At 30.1% G+C, this 16,518-nt stretch overlaps 3 protein-coding genes across 17 annotated transcripts in view; 1 reads left to right on the top strand and 2 right to left on the bottom strand.

Annotated features, from left to right (window-relative positions):
- The window catches only part of LOC107995397 (neurocalcin homolog), a 53,881-nt gene that overhangs the window by 9,513 nt on the left and 27,850 nt on the right, over nt 1-16,518 (bottom strand). For 2 of the 3 annotated variants that reach the window (XM_062073207.1, XM_028665541.2), the window contains exons 2-5: nt 2,638-2,859; nt 2,272-2,390; nt 1,741-1,929; nt 1,019-1,238 (exon numbers count right to left, since the gene is read on the bottom strand). In XM_062073207.1, coding sequence (XP_061929191.1) covers nt 1,038-1,238; nt 1,741-1,929; nt 2,272-2,390; nt 2,638-2,707 — 579 coding nt within the window. In that variant the 5' untranslated portion in view covers nt 2,708-2,859 and the 3' untranslated portion in view covers nt 1,019-1,037. Of the gene's footprint in view, nt 1-121; nt 1,239-1,740; nt 1,930-2,271; nt 2,391-2,637; nt 2,860-16,518 lie in introns of those variants that run through there. The other variant, XM_017052890.3, reaches the window with a different exon arrangement.
- The window catches only part of LOC107995396 (replication factor C subunit 2), a 41,017-nt gene continuing 30,510 nt past the window's right edge, over nt 6,012-16,518 (top strand). For 2 of the 5 annotated variants that reach the window (XM_062073206.1, XM_062073203.1), the window contains exons 1-2: nt 6,012-12,257; nt 12,354-12,563. In XM_062073206.1, the coding sequence (XP_061929190.1) occupies nt 12,475-12,563 (89 nt within the window). In that variant the 5' untranslated portion in view covers nt 6,012-12,257; nt 12,354-12,474. Of the gene's footprint in view, nt 12,564-16,518 lie in introns of all 5 variants that reach the window. The other 3 variants (XM_062073205.1, XM_062073202.1, XM_062073204.1) reach the window with 2 other exon arrangements.
- The window catches only part of LOC107995398 (neuronal calcium sensor 2), a 32,718-nt gene continuing 27,744 nt past the window's right edge, over nt 11,545-16,518 (bottom strand). For all 9 annotated transcript variants that reach the window (XM_017052898.3, XM_017052894.3, XM_017052892.3 and 6 more), the window contains one exon: nt 11,545-14,843. In XM_017052898.3, the coding sequence (XP_016908387.1) occupies nt 14,667-14,843 (177 nt within the window). In that variant the 3' untranslated portion in view covers nt 11,545-14,666. The remainder of the gene's footprint in view (nt 14,844-16,518) is intronic.

Genomic DNA, 16,518 nt, shown 5'->3' with positions numbered 1-16,518 from the left:
ATTATTCGTTGCTAATATAGTTACGGTACCTCGCAAATAAGTCTTTTCCATAATGAATAGTTTGATACGATACACGTGTACTGAAAAATTAAAAACGATGTATTCGCTAAAATGATGAACGTTATTATCGTACGTATTAGATATAAAATATATTTTTGCAAATAGCTTACAAAGATGATATAACACGTTTAAAAATTAATTTACCCTTGAGCTGCATATGACGGAGACTGATGATGGTAAGGACGACTGCTCGAAAAACATGCTGCTCGATAAAGTAAGATTAATTTAAAAACGATGTGTATACGAAAACGATATAATTCGATTGAAAAAAATTAAAGAAATTAACGATGATCAAAGACACGACAATTGAAGTATCGCAATAAGATTTCTGGTGGACGTGAATTAACGAGTGGAATAATCATCGGAAAAAGAGAAAATATATATATATATATATAAGATCTACTCAATAATTATGATTGATGTAGCGTGTATCGAGCGGTGTCATATCCATACATCGTATAATTTCGATTTTCAGTCATTCGTTCGTACGCAGCAGAGAGAAGGGTGAGATACTATCGAGATATATGAAAATTTACGTTAAAACCGATCCGTTTACGAGACGGAGCGACTGGACTAGTCTTTTAGACTAGCTTGCGGTATGCGCAAGCGCCATGGGCCCGGAGACCCTGGACTTATTCGGGTACCGGCCCAATTTACAAATTATCCCTTATTCTTCTGTCCCATATCTTCTATCTATATTTTTCAGAAACGATTAAACGTTCATAAAGATATTTTTTTATTCTACGCATAAAAATCTGTAACGCGTTTATCGTACGTACAAGTATGTGTATATATATATATATGGAAAGAAGGAGAAAAGAAAACGGAAAAAAAAGTTTACGGAAGTTTTCTTCGTGGTATATATCGTGATAAATTTTTAATCGTTTCTATCGAAGATTATCGGACCGGGTCCCGATATAGTTATACACATGTATATAGATGACACAGTAATACTTGCGTAATAATAGCCCAGGGCCTCACTGAGCTTGTGCACTAGGATCGCACTGCAACAGTCGCACGATAGACGGATCACTTTTTGCTCCTTCTATAAATTCGTCGAGTGATAATTTCCCATCCTTGTTTTTATCCATTTGTCGAAATATCTTATCGGTCCTTTTTTCCGGCGTCGATTCGTCCTCGGGCATTTTCATCACGGAACCCACCATTTTATAAATTGCCTGATAAATAAATCGAGTGTTTTCACACTCGTTACAAACATTTATTTAAAAACATTCATTTCGATGGTAATTATAAGATAGATAAGATGATTTTATTAAAAGAGAAAGAAAATAACTTTTACTCAAATATCCATGTATAATATAATATAAATACTTGCATTCGTTCTAAATTCAGAAATTGGATAGATTTATTATAGAGAAAAAAAGAAAAAAAAATTCAAATTTAGATATTTACGATTATATTGACTTAATATTTATATTTATTATATTAAACGTTCTTTTTTATGCTCCCGAATTTGTAATATTGGGATATTATCGAAAAAAGAATAAAAAAATCTTTCGATGTTTTATACATCGATATTGTATCGAATGTTATATTTTCGAATGCAATTTAAATATTTCGATATTTCGATAAAACATTTCAATATTTTTTTTTTTTTATTTTTTATCATTTTTCTATAATTACCATGTATGGATAATCCTTAATCTTGATTATTCTTACCGTCACTATTTCCAGCATTTCTTGCCGCGAGATATAACCATTACCATCGAGATCGTACATACTGAAGGCCCATTTCAATTTTTGTTCCAGTTTACCGCGAGATGTTACACTGAGAGCGCATAAAAATTCTCGAAAGTCGATTGTTCCATCCCCGTTCGCGTCGAATGTTCTGAACACGTGTTCTGCAAACTGTTATATTACACATCCATGAATAATACGATCGAATTCGAATAATCTGAAATTTCGTTATCGACCATCTATTATTGTATGCAAATAATATCGCCGATTAGTCTTTATCGAAAGTTTTATTAAACGACAAGGATTTGATTTTTTCCCGCGAATTGAGGTCGATTTCGGAAATATCCGTTTCGTTATTACGGATCGAAATTCGATGCATTGGAACCCAATTCAGTTTTCGATTGATAGAAATGAAACGTTAACGCGAATAAAATTATTTTGATCGATATTACTCGACAAATATACTTCCGATGTATTTTCTACAAACGAAATAATTAATTTGATTTTTCTTACCTTGGAAGCATCGCCGTAAGGGAAGAAATTTCCGTATATCTTTTTGAACTCTTCTACGCTCAGATGACCGCTCGGACAATCCTTTAAGAATCCTTTGTACCATTCTTGAATCTCGGCATCTTTAAACAAAGATATTAAATTATAAAACGCGATCTTGGGGAGAAACTTGGGGAGAAAGAAAAAGAAAAAAAAAACGAATGAGAAAAAGGGAGACTAATTTTAATAATTTTTGTTTCGTTGAAAAAATTATTTCGAGTAAAAAATAGAATTCCATATCGAATAATTTATTCAATACGAATAAGCATGCGTATCATAGAGATTCGATAAGAGGTAGGAATTTATTAAAATTGATTATCGAAAATTTACCTGAAAATTCTGTATTCTGCTTGAGATCCTCTAATACTTCCGGTTTCAACTTGCTATTTTGTTTCCCCATGGTCGTTTCAAGTTCCCCCTTTTATTATAAAATCCGGCGAGGCTCTCGGACAGTATTCGATTAGTAGATAAATAAGCACTAACTAGTTTACTATTCTAATGGTGCCGTTTAATTAACAGCACTTGGTGGCTGGTAATTTCCACCAGACACGCCTGTAACGAGAAAATTTATGTAAATCTTTGTATTTATTTGCTTTTACAAAATTGTCAAATTAAATGATTTTTAGCGGAAACCGGTCTTTTCGTGCTTTTTTTCTTCCTTGTCTAGAGAAAAACGTCGAGATGAAAGCGTTTATGACACACGCTCGCACGCTCGTACATACGCACGCATTCACGCATAAGAGCAAAAGAGAGAAAGAGAAAGAGAACGAGAGAGAGCGCTAATTTCTATCATCGATCCTCTATCGATTTAGAAGATGAATGGATTCGCTCAAATTGAAACGAATGAATGCAAATGCGTGCGCTTCTTTCGAATCGTTAACATTACAAATGTTTTCCGCATCATTCACGCCATTGTTACAAAGCGAACAAAATATTAATAATACGGTTTCGATAATGATGGAAAAAATCGTCAGATGAAACGAATAGTTTTGATGACGAGATGATAATATAATAATAATAATAATAATAGTAATGATGATTAATGATGATGATGATGATGATGATGACGATGATAACAATAACAATAACAACGATGAAGACGACCATCGCTATTATGATTACAATAATAATAACAGCAAGAACAACAACATTTAGATAATACATTTAGAGCAGAGTGTAATTTATTATCGTAATATTATCTATTAGTATTAATGATAAGTAACGTCGATATTTTTTTTTCTTCTTGATGCAAATCATTCGCATTACTTATAATTTGTCGCTTAAACGATATATTAATAAATATCATGCTAATGTAACAAGCAAGCACATATTATATCGATAATTATCATTAAATCATGCACGTTATATAAAAGAATAAAATATATGGATAAAATATTGGAAAAAGAAGAAGAAGAAAAAAAATGATTTTCCGATCGTGTCGAAATCTATTCGACTTTGGAGATATTCGAATATTGGAAGAATTGGAAAAGAACAGATAATCGAAGAAACGTGTTAATTGTTGCAAATTATTATCAAAATTCATTTTGTAATAAAAAAATCTATCGCTACATTTTCTTTATTGTTCGAATATTTTTTCCACGAAAAATAAAAAAATCGATAAATCGAGGAAATATATTATCATAGACTGTTCAATGAATGAAAAATAGGCCGGGTAGAGCGAAACAGCGGCTAGAAAATAATTCGTACATCATCGATAATCCACTAAACAAATAGTTTCTTATGACGGTGGATCGCGTGACGCGAGTAAGTATTAATTTTTAATACGTATATTAATACGTACTACGTAGAATCTTTAGATACATGTACAAACATATTACGAAATGCGTATATTTTTAACGTTAATATAAATTAATTAATCGGTTTTAAATTCGCATTTTAAAGATAATTAATACCAATAGAATGAAGTATCGCAATTTTATTTTTACGTTGATCAACGATGCGTGTTTCCGATCATTGGATCACGATAACGATTTCGAATTCGGAATTTCGATACATACATGCACTTTCTTTATCTTTTATTATCGTTGTACTTAACACGGTGTAAGTTGAAATGGGAAAAAAGATGAAAGTAATCCAAGCGACAATGACAATTGGACGTTTGTTGTGTCAAGGGGGAGAGCGCGATTATATATTAAGATAATTAAAAACAAACTTTGAAGTATATAACATAGATGTACAAGATATTCTTTTTATATCTCTCTCGATATTCGAGATTTCAAAGAAAAATGGATCGATCAATCTTAATAATAAACATTTCGTTTATAAAACTCTCGATTATTATTTATTATTATTCCAGCTATTTTAGGTGAGATCTTAATCTTAACGAAAAGGAAATATAATTAAAAAAAAAAAACACGAATAACAACGATTTTATAAACTATTAGAAAAATATTATCGATTTTATCTTTACGTTCTATTCCGCGTCTCGTCCCATTTTTCTTTCAAATCGTCAAATTAATCATTATTGATGTTAATTACATCCACAACCATATGACTTACGACTAAACGTTTTTTCTTTTAATGTAAAAAATTCATAATAATGTTATACATTAAGAAATGTTACATATAGATATTATACATATAGAAAAGTGATATATTCTTATTTTTTTCTTTTTTCATACTTTTTTTTTTAATCAAATTAAACGCAACTAAGATCATAATTTGCGATATTGTAAATCGAATAATAAGGATGGAATGATTAAGAATAATGTAAGCGTACGTACATAAGAGAAAAATTCGATTCGTTTAAATCGTATTTTTAATACATACACTTAATTTATATTATATTTACAATTCATTGAATCGTATTTTCGTTAATCTATTTAATATATAATGTTGAAAAATTGATAAACGAACGAATAATATGACGCATATTGAATAATATAGATATTAATGTAGATGTATGCTACAATGTGTTTTCGAAAATCGAACATGTTTATTAAAGTTATATTCTATCGGTAATATAAGACAATTGAAGAACGTTATATATCGAGGGAATTGATTAAATTATTACGACAGATTGGTATTTTTTTACATATCTTATTTTCTTTTGTACGTTCTATATCATATTTTTAATCACGCATGATTGTTAAGAGAGAAATTTCAGTAAGCATGAAAAGTGAAATAATTAAAATTTGTAAATAACTCGTGTGTGCAAACGTATTGATTATTTGAGACAATTGATCTTAAATTTTTCTTATCCACGAGATAACGAGAGGATGTAAAAATTCGTAATGATTCGAATCGAAATGGTTGATTTCAATGAAATTCGTTCAACGATCGATACGAATGATCGATTATCCTTCGATTACGCTCTATTATTATTTTTAAACGTACGTTATTTATATATTTCGTGAATTTTTCTTCATCGAAATATTTTCGTTCATTTTTTTTTTTTTAAATATCTTCATCATCATGCTTTTTATCGAAAATTAAAGAAAAAGAAGAAAGTACGGAAAATATTAGACAATTATTGCATGTAATTTTACGACTTGGTTACTACTTAAATTACATAAATCAAATAAATATGTATGTATGTATATATATATATATAAGTTGGAATGTGTTTAATCTTTTTTAAAGATATTTTAATATCAAGACTAATTATAAGAAAATAAATTTCTTCTTAATTCGACGATTAATTTGCGATTAGATTAAGTTTTTGATTGTTGGTTAAATAGTCTGGGAAGTTTGAAAAATTATTATTCTAAACAATTTTATTTGTAGAACAACATTAAACTAATCGTTTTACAAACTAATAATTTATATAATACGACACATAAGATATTTTTACATATCGTTTCTTAATCATATTAAGTTGAAGATGAAAAGGGAAAGTAGATACAAAAGTAGCATTAAGGTGTACTATCAGCATTAGCACCAGATTAGAAGTAGAGAAAGAATAAGAAAAAGATTTTTTTTTTTGTTTTTTTTTTTACGTTTCAATTTATCTATATTCACACAAATTATACTCGATCTTATTATCGATCTATTAATCTCAGATTTCTATACATGTATATATATATATATTATATACATATATATATATATATATGTATATAAATATTATATATTTTTTTTTAAATACAAGACTAATGGTCCTAGAGATCGATCCTATGCGCTAAATAGTTTTTGCTAAAATGTCGAAACGAGTGTTTCCAAGTGTTGTTTTCAAAATCAGAGATAATCAATAATCAATCGGCAGTATATTCCGTCACGAGTACATACATGTAAGTACGTATACATTTATTACGTCTTTGATAAATATTTGTATAATACTTTTTGAAAACTGCGCAAATTTCAAAACTATAATATAAGATTTTATTTTTTTGATAAAATGATTTCCATACATTTTTTTTCTTTTCTTTTCTTTTTTTTTTTTTCCTCTTTTTTTTCCCTTTCTTTTGATAATATTTCGTATATAATACTACGATAATTGAAAAAAAAAACGATCATTACGAATCGTTACAAATAAATAAATAGATATAATTATTATTACGTCTTCTTTTGTATCTTCATATCCTTTTTTATATTCACCATCGAAGAATACCAATACAATAATGTTTTTCTAATTGTTGCTAATGATACATGTACCATTGCGATTGAAACGAAATATACAATGAAATTGCGAAATTAACGTATTATTTAACATTGTTTAAATATTACACATATTTGTTTTTTAAGCGAACTTTCTTTTGTTCTTTCCTTTTGTTCTTCTCGTTTTTTTATCTATTTATTTTTTTTCCCTTTATTTTTATTTTACTTTAAATTGTATATTTTATTTGATATTGTTCGTATATTAAGGATAAACGGATCCACGATATATAATTACAATGATTTACAATTTATTAAACAGTCGTACTGAAAATATATCGTGTTTAACGATAAATTTTTGCAATCTGATATTTTTTGAAATAGAAAGTAAAAATTGTGTTCCAGATGTATTTTGTGAAAAAAAAAAAAAAATAAAAATAAAAAAATTGCAATCTGATAATTATTTAATAATATCAGATTATCAATAAAATTAATTACAATGTTAATGTCAAAATTTAATTTATACTTTTTCGATATATGTATGTGTACGTAGATAAAATACTTTCGAATATTGACATTTTGCTTAATCATTAGGATAATATAAATAATAATAATTTAAAGATAAAATTTATATATATTTTTTTTTTTTATAAAAAATCATTATCAGCAATTTGATTCTCTAGATTACAGTACTATGTGCAACTCGGTACAATTAAAGACCGAAAATAGAAATATAATAATTCCTTCTTTTCGTATTGCGATTTAATTAATAAAAATTCTAATAAATTTTACGATCGACAATTTTGTCACGCATAAAAGCAATCAAAAGTTATGAAGTATTTACCGCGGAGAAAAATATTTTTTATCGATTATATCATAAGAATAAAAATAAATCATTCAATTTATTTATTACAGGAACTTGATAAAAATTTCAAACAAGTTTTGTTCTCAAAAGAGTAAAAGTTAATTTGATTTCATAAAAATTATTTTTATGCTTCAAATAATATATTAATTTCGTTATAATTAAAGACAGAAAATGATAAGCATATCACGCGATACAATTTCGAAAAGGAATTTCTTCTTCGAGAAGAATTTTAATAAATACACGAACATTATATAACGAATTCGTCTTTCACCGAGTTTTTCGTATTATTACACGTATTATATCCTTATTAGATCGTCTCTATAATCATATTCGTATCTTTACATCTCCATATACGAGGGAGGAGGGATCAAACATGGATTGTACGAAAATGTTTCGTAAAAAATGTAAGAATGTAAGTATAAAGATATTGCCAAAAATTTGTTACGTCATATATGTCTATATAAATACTATTATGGAAGAAAATTAATCGCGACATATATAGGGAGGAGTAAAATTTGAAAGAAGAAAAAAGAAAAAAGATACTTTACAAATCATAATTGTACGTTCCTTTCTCGACTTAATGATTTCATCCAATACCTTTTACGATAGATTTTGAAGAGCAACGGTATATAAATAGAATAAAGTGCGAATAAATAGATTAGAAAAGAGATTAATACGAAGGTGCTCGGAAGATTAACCGCAGGAGAAAATAAAAGAATTTGTTTTATTCGCTGTAACAATTGTTTTCCTGTAAACTTACTATTACTAGTTTCCGATGCATCGTTTCGAGATAAAATAGGGATACTCGATCGATAAAAAGGACAGACAGAGAGAGAGAGAAAGAGAAAAAGAGAGAGAGAGAGAAAGAGAGATGTGATTAATTTAAAGAAGAGGTTGAAGGCATGAGTGCATGAAGACGTGCAGGAAGGATAGAATGAATGGCGTAGAAAAATATAAAATAGATTTTCGAAGTAGCATAGATAATTCGATATTTCGCTCGCATATTAATCTTTTATCTTTGAGCTTGCTTAGCAAGATTTCACGGTGTATTAATTTCGCGATCAAAGTGGATCGATCGATGTGTCGTTTTACATCATCGGTTTACAACATATTGATAATATTTATTGAAAATAATATACCGAATATTTTATCGTTTTAAATATATTTAAAGAAATTTTTCAATTTTTTTATCTCGATCGTGACAAGATTCAAAGATTCTGAATAACACCTATGAAAAATATATTTTTCGTATATACACGTGACACGACGTGTACATATAGCGTTAGTATTTTTGCACGCGAGATACTTGTTACCGAAAAAAAGAAGAATTATTATTATTATTTCGGATGGTTATTATTATTCTTTTTCTCATTTTTTATTTTTTTTATTTTTTATTTATTTTTTATTTATTTATTTATTTATTTTTTTTTTTTTACGAGGATAACAATATCGACTTTCGAATTTTTCAACGCTGCGAAATTTTTTTGGAAATTGGAAACTGAGACGTAACAATGTAATATTTGTAATATATAATGCACTTTTGGGTTTGTGTTCTTAAGCTTTATAAAATTGTTCTCTCTATATTCATTGACTCTTTTTAATAGAAGAAGAAACTTGATATTTCGATTGTCAATGCTGCACTTTCGATTTGAAGAGGATCGCGATGTTTCCATTCGTATTATCTTTCGATTTGTTGTGAAACGAACGAAGAGAATACGAAAAGTATCCGAACCATGGATACGTTTCTGTAAATTAATCGTAGCACGAAAATCCTTTTCTTTCTTATTTCCTTCTTTTTTTTTTTTTTCTTTCAGATGATTTATCACGAACCACCGGAACGAATAATTACGATTTATACGAAACAAAATGGAATACAGCTTATCGTTGAGATACGATCGAAGAAAAGATGGAAAAAGGGGGAATCAATATCGTGCCATCGATATTTCGAATTGTTGTAATAAAGGAGTATACAGATTGTTTTCTTTTTTTTTTTCTTTTATATCGTACCGAAAGTGAATTGTGTGTGTGTGTGTGTGTGTGTGTTGTACATAGATTTTTCGTTTCGATTAAATATAGAAGAGATTTTGGGGGAATGTGCTCGCACAACGCATAAATGAGAAAACGCGCACATTTTTCCATCATCGTGTCAATCAAGAAATTAATCGAGAAATTTTGCGTTCTCAAATTCGTGTTCGAATTGACCGAAATTGCGGAAGCACGAAATACACGATGAAAAAACACGAAGAAAACTTCGCGTCTACGAGTCGATTTTGAATAATTTGAGAAAAGGCAATGATATGTACTTAGCCTAGTATTATATATGTAAATAACTATATACGCATAAATATACGCGAGCGATGTAACAATATTTGTTTACATTAATTGCACGAACTGCACATTAGTACATAGATACTAACTTACTAACATTCTCTTTCCAAATTTCCTCGCCAATTCTTAATAATGAAACGATATTTTCTTACCCATGATTTATATAAATTCGTAGAATTCCAAGTATCGGCAATTTTTCTCTCGAGAGAGGAAAAAATTATTAATCGTTTCTAATCGATCGATTTAAAAGTACCGATATTCATCCTACAGTATATATTCATCGATATATAATAAATATCGGTATATATATATAGAATTTTTTCTTTTCTATATAGAACATGTGCATTTTAAAAAAATTTATAAATAATTTCCCCCGGGAGAGAAGCGAAAGAAGAAAGAATAGAAACTAATACATCGAATAAAACGAAGAACGAATAGAAAATTGCATTTATGATCGAAATCGTTATATTTTTCCTTCCAATTATTCCTTTTTCTTTTTCCTTCGCTTTATCTTTTATCTTCGATAATGCTCGATAATTCTCAAAAAATATGTTTCGTTATAAAATATTATTATTGTTCTTTCTATCGTTGTTACTTTGTCTTCATTTTATTTATCGAATTAACGCGCAATGCGTGTAAATATATATATATATATATATGTATATTGAGCGAAAAATCGAAAATCATCAAACTAAAAAAATAGATAGATAGATAGATAGATAGATAAAGAGATAGATAGATAGATAGATAGATAGATAGATAGATAGATAGATAGACGCGTAAAAAAAGAGCGAAATGAATGGAGCTAAAAAAAAATACTTTAATCCTTTCGATCGCGATCGTCGAATAATACATCTCGTTATACATATCTAAATATTATATAAATCTAATCTTGCGAATTCGATTCTCTCAAATCGATAACGATTAAATAAATATAATTAATGAGAATTATTAAATAAATATAAGTTTCAAATACTAATTATTACGGTGATCGAGTTGAAAGAGATTAAAAGATTAGGGTATGCAAACATTATCGTAAATTCGGATGAAATATTTTTAATCACCTTATTATTAATTTTTACCAATACCAACCTATTAACCGTGCTGCTGATATCGAGAAAAAAAACAACAGAGAAAGAGAGAGAGAGAGAGAGAGAGAGAGAGAGAGAGAGAGAGAGAGGAGAGACGAAAGCAAATAAAACGTCTGTTTTAAATCGATGATATATATATATATATATATGTATGTGTGTGTGTGTGTATACGTTTTTCATTCCATTGGAAATAACGACGTTTTTCGTTCGTTAAACGATCGACCCAATATATTATCATCTTGTGCGATTTTTCTTTTTTTTATTATTATATATATGTAAGATCTTAAAAAGAAAAGAAAAAGAAAAGCGGTGAATCGCATGCTTGTCGATCAGCTACCTATATCAGAAATTTTTAAAATTGATTATCTTGCTTTTATGTTTCCTTATTGCAGAGAGAGAGAGAGAGAGAGAGAGAGAGAGAGAGAGAGAGAGAGAGAGAGAGAGAGAGACGTTACAAACTCTAGAATTTTCTATCACTTTTTCACCAGCTTCGGATTAATATATCACTACACACACACAGATACGCTCTGAGCTTAAATCATAATTAATACGAGTTTTAACGGGATTGCCCTATTTTTCATTTTTTTTCCTTTTTTTCCCGTTTATTCGATACTTTGTTAAACTATGGATTTGAAATACAATCGTTACTACCCTAATTTAAGGAGCGTGACGTTTGATGCATATTACGCGATAACGCTAAATATTCTTCGTAGTAGATATATTATATTGCACGCATATACATTGCTAGCTTAATTGTTGCGTGAAATCCATATATATATATACCAAGTGTCGTTGTGGAGTTGTGGATCGACGTATGGTGAAACGACACCAAAAAGTTGAGTATTTGATTGTATTTTCACACATTTGAACCGTTGAATTTTCTATAATTATCGTATCGATGCGTACTGTTGATGTTCGAGCCAGACAGATAAAAGGACATTCCAAGTCAATTCTTCGTACGACCGTTTATCTTCTCAGTTGTACGTATATCGCGAATCGTTCCATACCGCTAACTACAGATAATTAAGTATGTGTGCATTGTGGATCAGCCAAGACTAGAACCCAATATTTCTTTGAAGAGAAAATCGATTAAAATAATCCATTTTACAAAGGTAAATAAATATCGTGCCGTCAATTTCTCTCCCAAGCATTTTTACCAAGTTTTTTCACTTCTTGACATTTTAAATCACAATTTTTTCTTTTTTAAGGAGAGAGAAAAAAGGATGGAAATATGCAGGAAATATGTAGAAATACGTAAATATTATATCGTTTCTTGAGATCGATCCTTCTTTTACATTTGTTCCAACAAACGAGTATATTTTTCTTCTGATGATAAATTTAATTTTCGATACGATTTTGGATACGACGAAAAAAAAAAAAAAACGTAGAATTCGTATTTGTATGATACATTTATATTCGTAAGTAATTTTCACCGTGTAAATACTATATAATACATATAGCGTAATTTTAATTCGTTTCAAATCGTGTTCGAATGGATCGATATAATTTCTTCTTTTTTTTTATCGCTAAGAACAACGGAAAAAGTTTCGAGTTCTAGTTTTAGATGTTTATCCTTACTCGTAGGTGATGTATACGAATGTTACACGTTCATACACATTCACCACACTATATACATATATATGGGAAATTATATATACGTCAATAAAAATTGCGAATAGTATATGAATTTAAAGAAAAATCAAAAATATATATATATATATATATTAAATGCATACGATATTTAGGCTGGTTATAATAGGATACAAAGGACGAAATGCCTCGAAATAGAAAATATTCGACAGAAAGTGGGAAAAAAGATGATTTTACGTTGATACGCCGATAAAAGCTTTGTTATCGTACGATAATTAATTACGAAAGTTGAAAAATTCTATGAAAGCGATCAAAGCGTTTGATGTTTAGTGTGATTAAAAGCGCGAATGATACGATTCGCGCGCGCGTAAAATATTCGTTTTAAGCTCGGTTCATAGAGAGACGATACCGTACATAGTATTTACACCGGTAGATAGAAAGTTGAAAAAATGAAAGAACGATCGGTGTAAAATTAAGTTATAGACGTAAATTTGAAATTTCCTTATACGTAGGACGATTTATATCTGTTTGAACGAGTTCGGTTACCCGCAGGTCTATGCTGGTCTGATACGCGTTCGGGGGAACGCGATTGAATTTTTCGACGAGTAAAACGTAAAAAAAAAGAATACGCATCGTATTTTTTTTTTTTCTCGATACGTACGAATTTTTATACGGAATTTTTATACCAATGAATGCAGCGTGGAATTTGTTTCGATCGTTCGGACAACGTTTATTATTAGGTCATTGCTATTTAATATCCGTCCGTGTATATCGACCTGCCTTACGTTCATCGTACGTTTGTCGAAATGCCGAACTTTAGGCACTTTTGGTCCGTCCATCGAACGGCTATACATATAAGTAAAAAGCGAAGCTACGAATGCGAATTTCTTTATATCTCGATATATTCAACTCATTTTGTAACCACTCGTGGAATCACTCGTGAGAATATTATCTTCTATCTTTGTAATACATCGTCGTCGGGAATGAATGGGAACAGATGATATTTCCGAATGAAAACGATAATTCATCGATTAATTAATACGTTAATATGACGTACCTTCTTTTTTTTTTTTTTTTCTTTTTTTTTCTCTTTTCTTTTCTTTTCAATGTAAAACTGTATCGTCGTTCGAAGTATATCGTGCAATATAAAACTGCATTCCTCGATCGAAAATCTTTGTCCTATTTACTCGACAGTGACTCTCTCGCGATTCGTTGTGTGTTACCATCACTCTCGCCAAATATCCTAGCACTTTTTTCGTCGTTGTTCGAATTTAAAGGGAGAGCAAACTGTCTGACTTGTTTCGATCTCGAAACTTTGGAAAGAGAGAAAAAGAGAAAGAGAGAGAGAGAGAAAGAGGGAGGGAGAAAGAGAGAAAGAGAAAAACCTGCCAAATTATTAAATCTAACAATTAACGTTTTACCTTAAACGTCAATTTTTAGGTACTTGCTGTGGAAGCATCGGTCAAACTTCAAACTCGATGCGATCTCGATCCGACAAGAACAACGCGACTCTACGATCCGTTGATCGACAAAACGATACTTCTTCGTCCAATGTTATTTGTTTTCTTTTCTTTTTTTCTCGCCGTATTTAATAATAATAATAATAACTTTCCCCGAGTGAACGCGAACGAGTTCGTTCGTTCGTATCGAAATCGGTGAATCGAAATCGGATGGATTGTCGTTTGGAAGGGAAGGGAGCGGGGGGAAATTTGTCGATTCGAGTCGAAATTGAAGTTAGACCGTGGAAAGACACCGATTTTCCTTCGATCTTTTTTGTCGGCAATCGCACCGATTATCGTGTTCGATAATAATATTATATGGAATATAATATAGAACGATCGGCACGAAGGATAGATGTAATTGAAATTTGTTTCGATTCGGTCGGTCGGTGTATCATGATCGATCATCGGATCCGAGATAAGACACGGAAATTAAGGGGCCAGCATTTTTGAAAGTTCCTCGTCTTGAAGGCAACCTTTCAAAAATTCCTCCTCGGTAAGTTGACCGTCATTATTTTCGTCCATTCTCGCGAAGATGTTCTTCGCTCTTTCTTCCGCGCTATCTGCCGGTCTGTTGCTCGAGCATGCTCCGAGCATGTCGTATATTGCCTACAAACAGAAAACATCGTATATTTAATAAGATGTTTCTACGTAACGGTCGATCATCCTTTTTTTTAATCTTCGTTATTCCCTTTCGTCCATCGATCGATTTTACAACTTTTCTCGCTCTCGACCATCCATCTAATTTCCGTTCGAAAAAAAAAATCGAACGTCTCGATCAAATATGCATCAGAGCAGACGAACCAATTCTATTTTCGAGTCGACGATAGATATTCTCGTATATCTGCGGGTTTTAAAACTTTTCACGATTTACTTGGATCGATCTTGGACAATCTTTCGCGACGAAAAATAAATAAAAAATGAGTTTAGAAACAAATTATTCTCCTTGCTCGTTTTATGTTGTATTCTTTTTTCTTTTTTATTTCGTGACCTATTGTATCTTCAATTGTGAAATTGCCGATTCGAGAAAAGATGAAATAATCGAGAAACGATCATCGTATTCTTGCATCTTTATCATTTCGCGCATTTATAGATTCCATCGATCAACACTTCCATATTCTTCTTGATTCGATTCTAATTTCATTCTTTTTATTTTTCCAACGAAATTTTATTCGCTTTAACGCTATTATATTTATCTACGTATATCTTTATATATTTTTCAACATATAACAGCAGTTAGTTAGTTGCACAACTGTAAGTATTTATAGAATTGTAATTTAAAATATTAATTATTAGAAGAGAGAGAAAGAGAGAAAATTTTTCAAATAAAACTTGATTAATTTCGAACCTGTTGTCTCACGGTGAGTAAAAATTTCGCGTAAAGATTTCGAAAAAAATGAAAAAAATTGTTAATTCGTTATTTGTCGTGGTTGTACCAAGATGGTATCGTTCGAGCAAAGTTTTATAAAGCTCGCTTTTTTTTAAATGCTCGAAAAAAATCATGGCCATTTTTCAAGGTAATGAAGTGAATTTTTAAAATAAAATAAAAAAAAAAAATAGTCGAAAACGAAGATGGCTTTTTTTATGGAGATAAAATACAAAAGTTGGATTTGTTTAGTTGAAAAAATTCGTATTTTATATAGAAGAAGTCGAGCGAAACGGCTTCTTTCTTATACGTTTCTTCCATCCATTTTTCTTTTCGGATTCCATCATCACGTTGTAATCGCATTCCGAGTGCTCTCCGCTTACTTTCCATTCAATCGAGTATTTGCTCCTGTTTCTGGATCGATCGAGTTATATCGAAGGTTAATTGTAGTAAAGTGGATGAAACCTTCTTTTTCCAAGTCATCCTTCTAACCTTTCCAACGATCTTTCGTTGTTATCGTTGTGTCTGAACGCGGGTTTTCATATCGTTTCACAAATATTTCTTTACCATTCGCAACACGAAAATCATCATTCTTGTTAACTCTCTCGCTATTCGATCGTATTTTCTTCTGTCAAAATTCGTATCATCTCGCGTTTCGAATCATCGGAATCATCTTGTTCTTTCTTTCATAGTCCATTTGCTTCGTAAAAAAATATTTACGTTTAATTTTTTATAACTTTTCTCTTCTCGCCAGGAACCTTTTCCATTCAATCCGTATAAAAGAATTATTGGAACGTCGATATCTAGTTTTTATATTCTTTATAATAATACAAATGCTTTTTGTTTAACGAACGCTTTGAATATTTTCGTAAAATCTTTTCTCCTTTCGTCGTCCACGATTTTATTCAAATCGTTTTT

The sequence above is a fragment of the Apis cerana genome, linkage group LG3 (genome assembly GCF_029169275.1).
Source record: "Apis cerana isolate GH-2021 linkage group LG3, AcerK_1.0, whole genome shotgun sequence".
NCBI classification, from domain to species: Eukaryota; Metazoa; Arthropoda; class Insecta; order Hymenoptera; family Apidae; genus Apis; species Apis cerana.
The sequence above is the reverse complement of the archived record's forward strand: the minus strand, read 5'-3'. Positions and strand labels throughout refer to the sequence as shown.